This window comes from Triticum aestivum, chromosome 6D, assembly GCF_018294505.1.
Source record: "Triticum aestivum cultivar Chinese Spring chromosome 6D, IWGSC CS RefSeq v2.1, whole genome shotgun sequence".
Classification (NCBI taxonomy): domain Eukaryota; kingdom Viridiplantae; phylum Streptophyta; class Magnoliopsida; order Poales; family Poaceae; genus Triticum; species Triticum aestivum.
In genome coordinates this window covers 299,357,827-299,372,021 of record NC_057811.1, presented here as the reverse complement: position 1 = coordinate 299,372,021, position 14,195 = coordinate 299,357,827, and the positions used below count along the sequence as shown (strand labels likewise).

Genomic DNA, 14,195 nt, shown 5'->3' with positions numbered 1-14,195 from the left:
AACGTCCCTGTTGATTTCTCAAGTTATTCTGTCTTGAATTGAGATAGAGAAAAATTGACCCTGAAACCGTAGAATAATAGTTCTACAATAAATTTTCATTAAATAAAATTTATATACATATTAGTAGTAACAGAAAAGAAAGGAAGTAGTATATCAACATTCAACCAATGCCCTTTTTTGGAAACATGATGTGCTTTAGAAGAGGTGGTCAGTCCAGAACTTGATGATTGCTGCTTTGGATGGCTTGGCTCTTTTTTCTGCGACAGAAAGATCACCTTGAGGTAGTATATCCATCCTTGAAAGTGGGGTACTGCCTGCCTGAAGATTTTATAATTTCTGATGATGGATCAAATACCCCAGCATCCCATGATCACAAATTCACAATATCCAGGGCAATATCTCTTGGGAGGACCTGCATGGCTAGGCTGATCGCATCAAATCAAGAAGTACCTCTATTTTTGGTGGGCATTAAATATTTCCTAGCATCTGAGGGCAAATGGTTCCTAGAATAAGTGCGTTGAAGTTTCTTCCACCTTGTCATCATAAAGAACACAGTTGTATCTCAAGGTACTGATTTTCTGTTCAATAGGTTCCTGTTGTCCGACTCTGTCATAGAGCAATTACCAGAAAAAGGAGCCGTGCTTGGGTACACCCCATTTTAAAAAGTTCACAAATTTTGATGCAAATGAAGGGTTGAGATTAGAACATACCCTTTCATTCAACCGCTTCTTCCCCCAAAGCGTTTGTCTGTGATTACCATCGTAATATCCTCGATTTTTCAAACCAGGTCTAGCCAAGGACTTAGCAGCAGCATGATACTGTAGATAGCATTTGTGATGATGCAGCAGAACAGCTATGGAGGTGTACGAGCGCGCATTCCATCGGCATCTTTGTGGACCTTGCCGAGGCGCATCACTGGATTCATGCCTCAGCCGCCGCCCGCCGACAAGGCTAGACATGCGCTTTATAATCTTCACCCTGAAACAAACAACATCTTCCTGTCCTCCAATGGCGCAACATATTTCTCCAACTAGAACAACTACAGGTTTCTCCCTTCGCAGTGGCCGTGTCCTGCAGATTTGGGAACAACGATGCAACATTGGTTTGTATACTCCTTTACCACTGGAAGACAAAGGATCAATACTTGTCCATCTTTTCCCCTTGGGTTCAATCCAAAGAGGCAATACATAGGAACCTCTTTTCACCAACCTCCCTCGACCCCCGTGTCCCTCCCAGAGGCGACATGGTTCTATTGCTTAAATCAACTTTATTTTTTTTCTAATGAAGCATGCTTATTCTCATGTAACATTACATTTGACAAATCAGAATCAAGGTCCCTAAATCGTTATAGTGAAAACATAAATGAAACGAGTGAGCTTTTAGATGAGTGCATGTTCAAATCTGCCAAATACTTACGAGTGCATCAGAGCATCTCCAGCCGCGCCCTAACAGGCCCTCCCCAGGCGTTTTTTCCGCGCCGGCACCCAAAAATCAGCCCAGTCGCGCCTCCAGTAGCCCATTTTTCGCCGGCTTGGGCCGAAACTGGTGCCGGCGGACCCGAGCCGAACCCGGCGCGCTGGGGGGCGCTTGGGGGCACCGGCACAAGCGAAAAGGGGCGTGGGGCCGCTTTGTCGGCGAGTTGAGAGCCTCTTCCCGCCGTTTCTTCCCGCTTTTCCCCCACTTCCCTCCCATTCTCTCCATTCTTCCCGCCAATCTCCCTCCCGCTCGCCTCCCAGCCGGCCGCCATGGCGCCGAAGAAGTACGTGATCCCCCGCGCCGCCACAACCGCGACCGCCTCCGTCGCCCAGCCGAAGCAGAGGAAGCAGAGGGCGCCGTCGTCCAAGCCACCGGGCATGACAAACGCCGAGTGGAGGACGGAAGTTCAGCGACGGGAGGCTATCACCGCCGACCGGCGGAACAGGGCAATCGCCAAGAAGGCCCGTGACAACGCGACGCGTGCGGCTGCGGCTGCGGCGGACCAAGCCGAGGCCGAGGCGACTCACGCGGGGATGATGAATCCACCCGGCGGCCATGCCCAGTACGCGCCCTGGAGCCAGCAAAGCGTCGGCTCTCCATCCGGCTTCTCGTCGTCGCCGCAGCCATGGGGATGCACGGCGTCGCCGGGCTACGCCGACGGGGACGTGCACGGTGGGTTCAACCCAACGTCACCTTCCCCCATGGACACCCGGCCCAGCGCACGCCCTCGCCCGCCTTCGCCGGCGTGCAGTACCCTCCATACAACTACTCGCCGCCGGCTTACGCGTCCTCCCCGACGCCCCCTCTCCGACGTGGCACGCTGCCCTTCTCACACCTCGGCGACACCGGCGAAACCGACGCCTACATGGACGACATCATCGCGGCAGGCTCGGCCGCGGCTGCCGCGTCCCCCGGGTTCGCTACCCTGGACGACCCGGTGGATCTCAGCGGCGGCATGGACGGCGAGCTCGACTACGGCGAGGAGCCGGAGGAGCAGGAGGAGGAGGACGAGGAGGAGGAGCCGGCGACTGTTCCGACGAGGGGGCGCAAGAAGAAGAAGAGGGCGGCCAGGACCGGCGAGCCGCGCATCAAGTGGCGTCCAAGGAGCAGGAATGCCTCGCCGAAGCGTGGAAAGTCGTCTGCCTCGACCCGACCACCGGCACGAACCAGAGCATCGAGACATACTGGGAGCGCATCAAGGCCGAATTCGACGAGCGCAAGCTCGTCGACCCCCTACTTTAAAGGCGTCTACATGCAGCGCGGGGCGAAGGCAATGGCGAACCATTGGGGGCTCATCCAGGTGGCGTGCAACAAATGGCATGAGATCGTCGAGGAGGTCGCGGCTCGCCCGGAGAGCGGCGCCAACGTTAAGGATCAGGTATGGCACGCCGGTCTCCCGCTTCTCTTCGCCGTGTGCGCCCGCCAACTGTTTGTTCCTCCGCGCAGCTGGTGCGCATGTTCGCCATGTATCGTCAGGGCAACAGCGACCAAGAATTCAAGTACCTCCACGTTTACAAGCGCATTGACAAGTGCGAGAAGTGGGCGGAAGTCCGGATCGTAAATACCAGAATTTGTAGCCTTTGGGCGACACAAATATTGAAGGGTTTATTTATTCATATTAGTGCACTCCAAGATGCTACATGCAATCTTCTTCCTGGAAAACTTCACAAATATCGAAGGTGTAACACCCCGGATGTAACTTTCCATATCGGTAACTCCGACTCTTGCCATTTTCGGCTATGTGTTAGGATATTCCCTTCGTGGTCGGGTTTTGTCTTTCGTTTTGCATTTTGTTCATGTCATGCATCTCATATCATGTCATCATGTGCATCGCTTTTGCATACGTGTTCGTCTCATGCATCCGAGCATTTTTCCCGTTGTCTGTTTTGCAATCCGGCACTCCTACCTCCTCCGGCGCACCCCTCTTGTTTTTTTCGTGAGCGGGTGTTGAACGTTCTCGGAATGGACCGAGGCTTGCCAAGTGGCCTTGGTATACCACCGGTAGACCACCTGTCAAGTTTCGTGCCATTTGGAGGTCGTTTGGTGCTCCAACGGTTAACCGGGTAACCGCAAAATCCTTTTGTGTGTTGCAGCAAAACCCCCCTCCAAACAGCCCAAAACCCTTCTAAGTCACTTCCATGCTCTAGGTCGTTCGATCACGATCGTGTGGGCGAAAACTCTCCTAGCTCCCTCTATCTATTTAAACACCTCCCCCTCCGAAATCCGGGTCAAACCCTAGATCAAATCGCCCCCGCGCCGCCGGACACGTCCGTCGCCGGCCGGACGAAACCCGCCGCCGCGCCCGACCAATCTCTGCGCGCCACGTCAGCGCCCGTACCCGCGCCGCCCGCGGCCCGGCGAGCCCGCAGCCGGCCCTTGAGGCCCGAGCCGCCGCCGTCCGCCGTCCCGCGTCTCCCTCCGCCCGGAGCCCGCGCTCCGCCGCCCGTCCCTTCGCCGGCGCGCCCCGCCGCCGCGCCCGCCGGCGCCGCGCCCGTCGCCGCTCCTCCTCCGCGCTACCCCGCCGCCCGAGCGCCTCCCCGAGCCCGCAGTCACCGGCGTCTCCCTCCTCCCCGCCAGCAACCGCGCCCTTCCTCGTCGCCGGCGTCCTCCCCGAGTCCTCCCCGCCGGCGCCTCCTCTCCCCCGTCTCCGGCAGCAACTCCGGCAGCCCCGGCGAACCCTAGCTCGGCCCGATCCAGATCTGGTTGACCTCTTCCCCTCCCCGTTTTTCTCCTAGTCCTAAATATTTGCATTATATGCAACTGTTTATCGCATCATAACTCTCTGCATATAGCTCCGTTTCGTGCGTGTAATATATCGAAATGTTCGTCCCGAGATGCTCTTCATTTTATTCCATTGTGCCATGTTTATTTGGGTCCATCTTGATGCCCAAATCTCTGGTGCAAGAGTGCTAGTTGCTGTTAACTGCTGTTACTTATCAGAACTTGAGGAATTGTTATTTTTGTTGCTATTGATGTGTGCATCTTATGAGTAGGAGCTCTACATGTGTTTTGATGTATGTCATGCCATCTTTACAGAGGTGTATGCTATGTATTTTTTTGATCTCTGTGGTGACTAGCACAAGCATGCAAACTAGGCTTCGTGATGTTTCTGATTTCAGGGACTTTAGTAATTTTACTAAGTCTGTTACTGCTGTTATTTTGTTGCTATGTATCTATGTGGCTACAGAGAGATCCATGCTCTTTTTGGTGATGTTCAGAAAGGATGTTTTATAGATATAGTTGTGCTCTATCCATCCATGCCACTGTTTGCATTTATGGAGTGCCATAGCATGTCTTAATCTTGCTCTACTTTTGCTATAAAATGTTCCTGGCAGATTGTTTACGTGTTATTCAAATTTGCCAAGCTTGTTGTAGTTGTTCCTTTCATGATTTGAACTTGATCTTGCCATGGATAGCTTCATAAACATGCCATATTGCTGTAGGTATGCTTGTTTTGTCATGAATTGCTTGATGATGAGTGCATCAAACTCACCAAGATGTCTTCATAATACTATTTCTGCCATGCTCTGTTTTCTGCTAAGTCTGAAACCTGTTAACGAAACTTGCTATGTTCACAAGGTGGCCATCATATCTTCTGTTCCTTTTTGGCTTATGGTCAGTAAGGGACTTTTGTCACATGCATTTAGTAGATTCATTCCATGCCTTGTTTTGCTATGTTAAGTTCCTGTAGCATGTTGATTGCTTGCTCTGAACATTGCTATCTGATGCTGTTTCAGTCATGTCCAGTAATTTCACTAAGTCTGTGAACCTGATATCTTTTGCACTTTTGCCATGTTTGTTTGAACCTGTTATGTTGTGATCTAGCCGTAGATCAGTGTTCATCTTTTGTCAAGCATCTCCTGTAGATTACTGCAATATATTTTGTTGCTATGTTGGAGTGCTGTAGCATAGTTACTTGTTGTATTCTAAGTGCTATCATGCTGTTAATCGCAGATTCGTGTCATTCTTGTTTTGCTTGCCATTTGCAAACCGTGCATCCGTTTCCGGTGATCTTTATATCGATTTCGACCGAAATCATCTCATCTTTCCAGTGGCATGCTTGGTTTGCCAAGTTACTGCCTTGTTCATCTTTGTTCTTCCGGAGCACGCATATGCATCGCATATCATATCTTGCATATCATTCATGTATTGCATCATGTTGTTTGTGCATTTCCCGTGATTGATTGTGGTTTCGTTTCTTGTGTTCTTGTTTTGGGTAGAGCCGGGAGACGAGTTCGTGATCAAGGTACCTGTTGAGTACGCTTACGAGGATCAAGCTTTCGACAACTCTGAGAACCTTGCAGGCAAGATGACCATACCCTCGAAATCACTTATATCTTTGCTTGCTAGTTGGTCGCTCTATTGCTATGCTGCGTTACCTACCACTTGCCATATCATGCCTCCCTATTGCCATGTCAAGCCTCTAACCATCCTTTCCTACCAAACCGTTGTTTGGCTATGTTACCGCTTTTGCTCAGCCCTTCTTATAGCGTTGTTAGTTGCAGGTGAGTTGAAGTTTGTTCCATGTTGGAACATGGATATGTTGGGATATCACAATATCTCTTATTTAATTAATGCATCTATATATTTGGTAAAGGGTGGAAGGCTCGGCCTTATGCCTGGTGTTTTGTTCCACTCTTGCCGCCCTAGTTTCCGTCATACCGGTGTTATGTTCCTTGATTTTGCGTTCCTTACGCGGTTGGGTGATTTATGGGACCCCCTTGACAGTTTGCTTTGAATAAAACTCCTCCAGCAAGGCCCAACCTTGGTTTTACCATTTGCCTACCTAAGCCTTTTTCCCTTGGGTTCTGCAGACTCAAGGGTGATAGAGGCAAAGGTGTCCCGTCTTTCGATGAGATGATGGATATCGCTTTGGTGGAAGTCGACTTTGACGATCCGACTACGAACGTGCGAGGACGTCGCGCCTTAGCAATCGCTAAACCAACTCCGAGAGGTTATCGACCACGCCAGAGCACGATCAACCTGACCACGAGGGTCTGTTTCCTGCGAGCAAACGAAGAACAAGCAAGAAACTGAGATTGCAATCTGGATATTGCGAATATAAGATGAAAGCTTTATTGATCAAGGTGGAGTTCTGTGACGCCTTTGTCTGGTCGCTGAACACAAACGAAGTACGCGAAGTTGCAGCTATGGCGAACTTTTAATCTAAACAAAACCCAAAGTCTAAACGACGCCCTAAGGGCTGTATATATGGAGGAAGAGGGGGGGAATTTCGTGGCCCTTGAGGAAGGGGTCCGAAACCAACCCTATCTCTTGTTTCCCCACACATACGGACTCTAAAAACAGCCTATACTTATGTATTTCGAAATTACATGGGCCTGACCCAATAATAAGGTGACGCAGCACCTAGAATAGCCTCTGGACGAAAGTTATGAAGTAGCATCTTGTATATTTCGTCCAAGGCTTCATGCACGCATTATGGTGGCTTCAACGTCCTGAAATCATCACTTGTAACTCCGTTCTTGTTCCCCATGCGCATGCCATCATCTCCATGCTTGTTCTTACTCCAATGTTCATCCTTCTCAAAGCTAGGCCCTTCATTTGTAAGCAAAACAAATGTATCCAATTTAGGCAGCATCATATTCTCATGAACATTAGAATCATTACCAAGAAACGAAAGTACCTGGTAATTTAATTGGCGTGCGCGAGCTCTAGTAATTGGTCCAGTATGTATAGCAGCAGGGGCTGTGGGTGTAACAATGGTATTGATGTCCTCATCATCCTCCCCTTCTTGAAATGAAGTCGTCCTCGACGGAAGCTCATCTTCCTCACCCAAATAAGGCTTCAAATCTGCAATGTTAAAAGTGGGACTAACCCCAAAATCTGCAGGCAGCTCAAGTTTATATGCATTATCATTTATTTTCTCTAACACCTTAAAAGGACCATCAGCACGTGGCATTAGCTTTGATTTGCGCAAATCAGGAAATCTATCCTTACGCAAATGTAACCAAACAAGATCTCCAGGTGCAAACACAACATGTTTTCTACCCTTATCTCCAGCAAGTTTATATTTAGCATTCATACGCTCAATGTTTCCTTAGTTAACTCATGCATTTTTAAGATCAATTCAGCACGTTGTTTAGCATCAAAATTAACCTTCTCCGAAGATGGAAGAGGCAACAAATCAATAGGTGCACGAGGTAGGAAACCATACACAATTTCAAAAGGGCACATCTTAGTAGTAGAATGCAATGAACGATTATAAGCAAACTCAATATGAGGCAAGCATTCTTCCCACATTTTCTTATTATTCTTCAAAACAGCCCTAAGCATAGTAGACAATGTTCTATTGACTACTTCAGTTTGTCCATCAGTTTGGGGGTGACAAGTAGTACTAAAAAGCAGTTTAGTCCCCAACTTAGCCCATAAACATCTCCAAAAGTGGCTAAGAAATTTAGTATCACGATCTGAAACAATAGTATTTGGCACACCATGCAAGCGAATAATTTCACGAAAGAACAAATCAGCAACATTAACAGCATCATCGCTTCTATGACATGGTATAAAGTGCGCCATTTTCGAGAATCTATCCACGACAACAAATATGCTATCCCTCCCCTTCTTTGTTCGAGGTAAACCTAAAACAAAGTCCATAGATATATCCTCCCAAGGAACACTAGGTACAGGCAAAGGCATATATAAACCATGAGGATTGAGTCGTGACTTAGCTTTTTGACATGTAGTGCAGCGAGCAACAAAACGCTCAACATCCCGTCTCATCTTTGGCCAAAAGAAATGTGTAGCAAGTACGTCCTCCGTCTTCTTCACGCCAAAGTGTCCCATTAATCCTCCTCCATGCGCCTCCTGCAACAACAAAAGACGAAGAGAGCTAGCTGGAATGCATAGCTTGTTAGCACGGAACACAAATCCATCATTAACGACAAACTTGTTCCAGGTTCTTCCTTCTTTACAATTCTGCAATACATCTTTAAAATCAGCATCATGCACATATTGATCTTTAATGGTCTCCAAACCAAATATTTTGAAGTCAAGTTATGAAAGCATAGTATAGCGACGAGACAATGCATCAGCAATAACATTTTCTTTACCCTTCTTGAGTTTAATGACATAAGGGAAAGTTTCAATGAATTCAACCCATTTAGCATGTCTACGATTCAATTTAGCTTGACTTTTAATATGTTTCAAAGATTCATGATCAGAATGTATAACAAATTCTTTGGGCCATAAATAATGTTGCCATGTTTCTAAAGTCCGAACAAGAGCATATAGTTCTTTATCATAAGTAGAATAATTCAGACTAGGCCCACTCAATTTTTCAGAAAAGTATGCAACAGGTTTGCCATCTTGTAATAACACACCTCCTAATCCAATGCCACTAGCATCACATTCAAGCTCAAAAGTCTTATTAAAATCAGGAAGTTGGAGTAAAGGAGCATGTGTCAACTTATCTTTCAATACCGTGAAGGCTTCTTCCTGTGCGGTACCCAAACAAAAGGCACATCCTTCTTTGTAAGCTCGTTGAGAGGTGCAGCAATGGTGCTAAAATCTCTCACAAAACGCCTATAGAAACCAGCGAGTCCAAGAAAACTCCGCACTTGTGTGACCGTTTTGGGCTGCGGCCAACTCTGAATAGCTTCAATCTTGGCTATATCAACTTCAATTCCCTGTGGAGTAACAACATAGCCAAGAAAAGATACTCGGTCGGTGCAAAAGGTGCACTTCCCAAGGTTACCAAACAAACGTGCATCACGTAGAGCAATAAAAACAGCACGTAAATGTTCTAAATGTTCTTCCAAAGATTTGCTATAAATCAGTATATCATCAAAATAGACTACCACAAATCGTCCAATGAAAGCACGTAAAACTTCGTTCATTAGTCTCATGAAAGTACTAGGTGCATTAGTTAACCCAAAAGGCATGACTAACCACTCATATAAACCAAACTTAGTTTTAAATGCAGTTTTCCATTCATCTCCCAATTTCATACGAATTTGATGGTATCCACTACGCAAATCAACTTTGGAGAATATTGTAGAGCCACTCAATTCATCAAGCATATCATCTAGCCTAGGAATAGGATGACGATAACGAATAGTAATATTATTAATGCCTCTACAATCAACACACATACGCGACGTACCATCCTTTTTAGGAACTAGTATAATAGGAACAGCACAAGGACTAAGAGATTCGCGTATATAACCTTTGTCGAGCAACTCCTGTACTTGACGCATAATCTCCTTCGTCTCCTCTGGATTGGTACGGTATGGTGCACGGTTGGGTAGCGATGCACCGGGAATTAAGTCAATTTGATGCTCAATCCCTCGAATAGGTGGTAATCCCGGTGGCACGTCTTGTGGGAAGACGTCAGCGAACTCCTGCAAAATGTTAGTGACAGCAGGGGGCAAAGAGGAAGGCACGTCCTCGAATGAAAATAATGCCTCTTTGCACACAAAAGCATAGCAAACAGATTTGCTGAAATCTAGTTCATCAATATCAGATTTTGTGGCAAGTAAACATGCACTTTTCAATTTAATTTCAGAAACAACACTAGATGGTTTATTATTAGGTTTCATTTGTTGCTCAAATTCCTTTGCCACAATCTGATTTTCACTCTTATTTTTCTCCTGTTTTGCTTTATTAGCTCTATTAATGTCATCTTTCAAAATGGAATCAGGAGTCATAGGAAGCAAAGTAATATTTTTATCCTTATGAACAAGAGTATACTGATTGTTTCTACCATGGTGTACAGAATTTTTATCAAATTGCCATGGTCTACCTAGTAATAAGGAACATGCTTGCATGGGTACCACATCACAATCAACATAATCAGTATAGGTAGAGATACTAAAATGCACACGAACAGTACGTGTTACCTTAACCTTGCCGCTGTTGTTGAACCATTGGATGTAGTAAGGATGTGGATGTGGTCTTGTGGTGAGAGATAGCTTCTCCACCATCTCCATGCTAGCCAAGTTGTTACAGCTCCCTCCATCTATGATGACGCGAACAGAACGTTCCTTCACAACTCCCTTTGTATGGAACAAATTATGCCTCTGATTTTGCTCTGCTTGTGTGACCTGCACACTCAAAACACGTTGAGCAACTAAACATTCATACCTGTCAGCGTCTTCAGGAGCCATGTATTGCGTCTCATTTTCAGAATCATCTCCACCATGTTCTTCACGTGTAATAAGAGCCAAAGTCTCCTCATCATAGTCACTAGCGGACTCATACCCACCATCCTCAGTAGCAATCATGACACGCTGAGATTTGCATTCTCTCGCAAAATGTCCTCTTCCCTTACAACGACGACAAATAATATCACTTGTGTGCCCTGTCGATGCCATGGAAGAAGAAGAGCTCTGCGCAGGCCCGGCAGGTGTGCTCTTGGCAGAGAGTGGTGGTTGTGCCTGCTTTCTTGTATCACGGCTGGAGGTGGCACCTGATGGAGGTGATGGTGAAGTGAAAGTAGAAGATGCACGCGGTATTCTAAAGTACTTCCTCAAAGATACTCTAAATTGCATCTTTCGAAATTTAGGATCTGGGTCCAATATGGGACGCAGCAATTTTAGGTCATCATGCTGGAGTTTCGGAAGCAACCAAAGAGCATTCAGGACATCATTTTGCAAAGACGCTGTTTCTTTTGAAAAGGGGAAGTACTCTAACTGAGAAATATCCATGGATCTCAACTTCTGCTTCCAGTATAGGTTCACCATTGACATGGCCTTTGCTAATCTCTTTGGCATGTAACCTTCCTCAATACGCGCTATAATCATTTTGCATCTTTTCCTCACTATTTCAATAAGATGCCCTCTACTGGAAGACCGAGGCACATGCCAGAATTTCGGCATAGATGTTTTTCCTATGAGTTTCCTGTTCACTGCAACAAGAGCTTGGTCAGGAATCCCATCAAGTCTATCCAAAGCTTGGTTGATAGATGACAGAAGCAGTGGTGACACAGGTGTGACAAGGCTCAACGAATCAGATTGGTAGCTGCCAGGATTTATCAAAATTTCAGACAACTCAGACATGATGACATCTTCATGATCCAACTTGGCTAAGTAACACGGAAGATGGTATGTTACAATTTCTCTTAACAGTGGTCTAGTCTTATTAAAACTACACTTGGTGCGGCTGATGATTTTAGCCACTGATTGAAGTGCTCCATTGCTTAACTTATTGATTGTGCTATGCATAATGTTCAGACTTTCTGGACTCAGTGAGCCATCTTCCCCTCTTGGTAAGTTAAGAAGCCTGAGACCATCCTGAACCAAGTGATGGTTGTGGCCACCGCGCTGCAGACCATAGCTTTTTGCAACACTGGCTGTCACCTTTTCGCAAGACACCTGAAAGAAAGGTTCTTAAGTATATATTTCCTAGAAAAAAAGCATATTTAGGGAAGCATGAACATGAACAATGGAACTAATGCAGCCGAAGTTGCTATTGAGGTGGCTTGTCAGAAACCACGTGTCAAACATGTTTTGTATTTGTTGTAATATCATAGTAATTAAATAAAATTACAACGCTAGGAATTTTTGTCAATGTGACTAGAATCTAACCATGCCGATAAATCAAGAATAGTATGGGTAAAGTTCACATGATATGCCATATACAGAAGATCCCAGCTAGACAACACCCAATAGGGCATTATTTACCATAGTTCTAATCATTCCACGTTATAAAAATCAAATAACTGAATACACATCTGAGTTGTTTAATGCTACCTCTGTTCCTAAATAGTACGTCTTATTTAGGAACAGAGGTAAGCAGTAACATTTATACGAAGCCAAGTGTCTCGTTTGATCACTTTACATAGAAATGTTCACTAGTAACTTGTAGCTGTACAAAATGTATATCCATTACATGTTTTTCTTTTACATTAAGATGAGTACATGTTAGCCCGAACAGAAATAGATACAAGCTATATAAGGTATAACCTGTAGTCATATTCTTACAAGAGCAAGAACTTACTTCATCACTCCTTATATCTGATTCAGCCAAGAACCTGTATATAAGCACAGTTGTTACTACATACAAATGGTTGTAACTGTTGGCCAAAGAAATGCAGGCATCTTGCCATCTTTTTTTTTCTTTCTTTCAAAAGACTAGGGTCTATATCATCTGAAAACCGACATTAATTATTACTCCATCCGTCCCATAATATAAGACGTTATTACAACCAATATACAAAAATCCAAGATCTTATCACAACCAATATGATTATGGGACGGAGGGAGTATTTTTCAAGAACATGCAGGGCAGCTACATGTAAATATATTAAGCAGGGAGAAAGCTAAACCACCAGGAGGCGGAAACGACATTATATGCAACATACGTTTAAGCATCCAACATAAAAGATTGTAGAGATGAATCACTTTCCCTAAACCATGGCGACAGCAAATAGAATTTCCATTTAGATTGCTACGACCAGCATGGCAGTGTGATAAACTGCAACAACCGTTGTCGCTATGAGCAACATCCAGAAACAAAAGGAAAACCGAATTACAGTACTATCAGAAGAAATAAGAAAGTGCCGCAAACCTACGCATCAGCCAAGAACTTTGGTCGCTTCAGTCGTGTGTTGCAGCCATCCGATTTGGGAGTCATCGACTCCAACCACCTTCGTTTCTTGTCGACCAGGACCTCCTGCTTCCGAACAAGCGACCATAGCCTTTTGCCATCCTCGACGGAGAAGTCCATCGCCAGCTCTGTACGCTTGGTCGGGACGATTGTGGAGATGGTAAGAGGAGAGAACGCAAAGCAGGGAGGGAGATGGTGGTGGTGGGTGACGGCGGGAGAGCCTAACGGACGGCGAGGGAGCTCCGGTAGTTGGAGCCGCCAGCCAGGTGCCCTCGAGAGAATCAAGAGCTGCCTGCCTGACGGCTGCCGCGGCAGGCGGCGTGGGCGACGGGTTGGAGAGCCGGACCGGCGGCACGGGGCTTTATTGGGCTTGGGCCGCTGAAGCTTCTCTACATGGGCTAGCCACTGGCGCGGCCCATTAGCACATATGTTTATCTCTTTTCTTCGAGAGCAACTAGTTGAGTCCTTCGAGAGCCTCCCAACCATAGGGTGGACTTAGAGCGCGCCAGGTGACGCGCTCTCAACCGTCACCATGTGTCCCTGGGCTTTTCTTTCGAATTTTGTTTTTTTATTTTATTTTTTTGCACGCGTTTTTGGATTTTTAAATGTTTTTTTAGATTTTTTGACTTTCTGGTTTTTTACCCTTTTTTCTTAACTTTTTGACAAAAAATAAAAAAGATGGGTGGATACAGTTTTGCTTCTGCGAGTTTTTTCTTTTTTTCGTGAGAGGCACGGTTTTGCTTCTGCGACGTGCCTTTCGGAAACGAAAAAAAACACGTTTTCTTTTTTTTCTTCCGCTAGAGACACAGTTTTGCTTCCGCGAGAGGCACGTTCGTGCCTCTTAAAACAGAAAAAAAACACGTTTTTTTTTCTTTCGTAAAAAGCACTGTTTTGCTTCTGCGAGAGGCACAATGATGCCTTTCGGAAACAGAAAAAACGCATTTTCTTTTTTCTTTTTTCTGTGGGAGGCGCGGTTTTGCTTCCACGGAAGGCATGAATTTACCTTCGCAAGAGGCACGGCCGTGCTTCTTGGAAACGGCTTCCGAAAAGGAAAAAAAATGCTCCTGGTTTGATTTTTTCATCCGATTTTTTCTCATGAAAAAGTTCGTCAAAACCTATCAACATGGGATCTAGTTTTAAAGATCTTGACGCAT

At 45.8% G+C, this 14,195-nt stretch overlaps 1 protein-coding gene across 1 annotated transcript; it reads right to left on the bottom strand.

The window, feature by feature from the left end:
- Window positions 1–195: 195 nt before the first annotated feature.
- Window positions 196–13,865, bottom strand: LOC123142589 (uncharacterized). The gene is made up of 4 exons (XM_044561437.1): window positions 13,007–13,865; window positions 12,433–12,466; window positions 10,733–11,807; window positions 196–257 (listed from the first exon to the last, which is right to left on the bottom strand). Exons 1-4 carry the CDS (start codon window positions 13,525–13,527, stop codon window positions 196–198), a joined length of 1,692 nt encoding a protein of 563 aa, XP_044417372.1. The 5' UTR covers window positions 13,528–13,865.
- Between the last annotated feature and the right edge of the window lie 330 nt (window positions 13,866–14,195).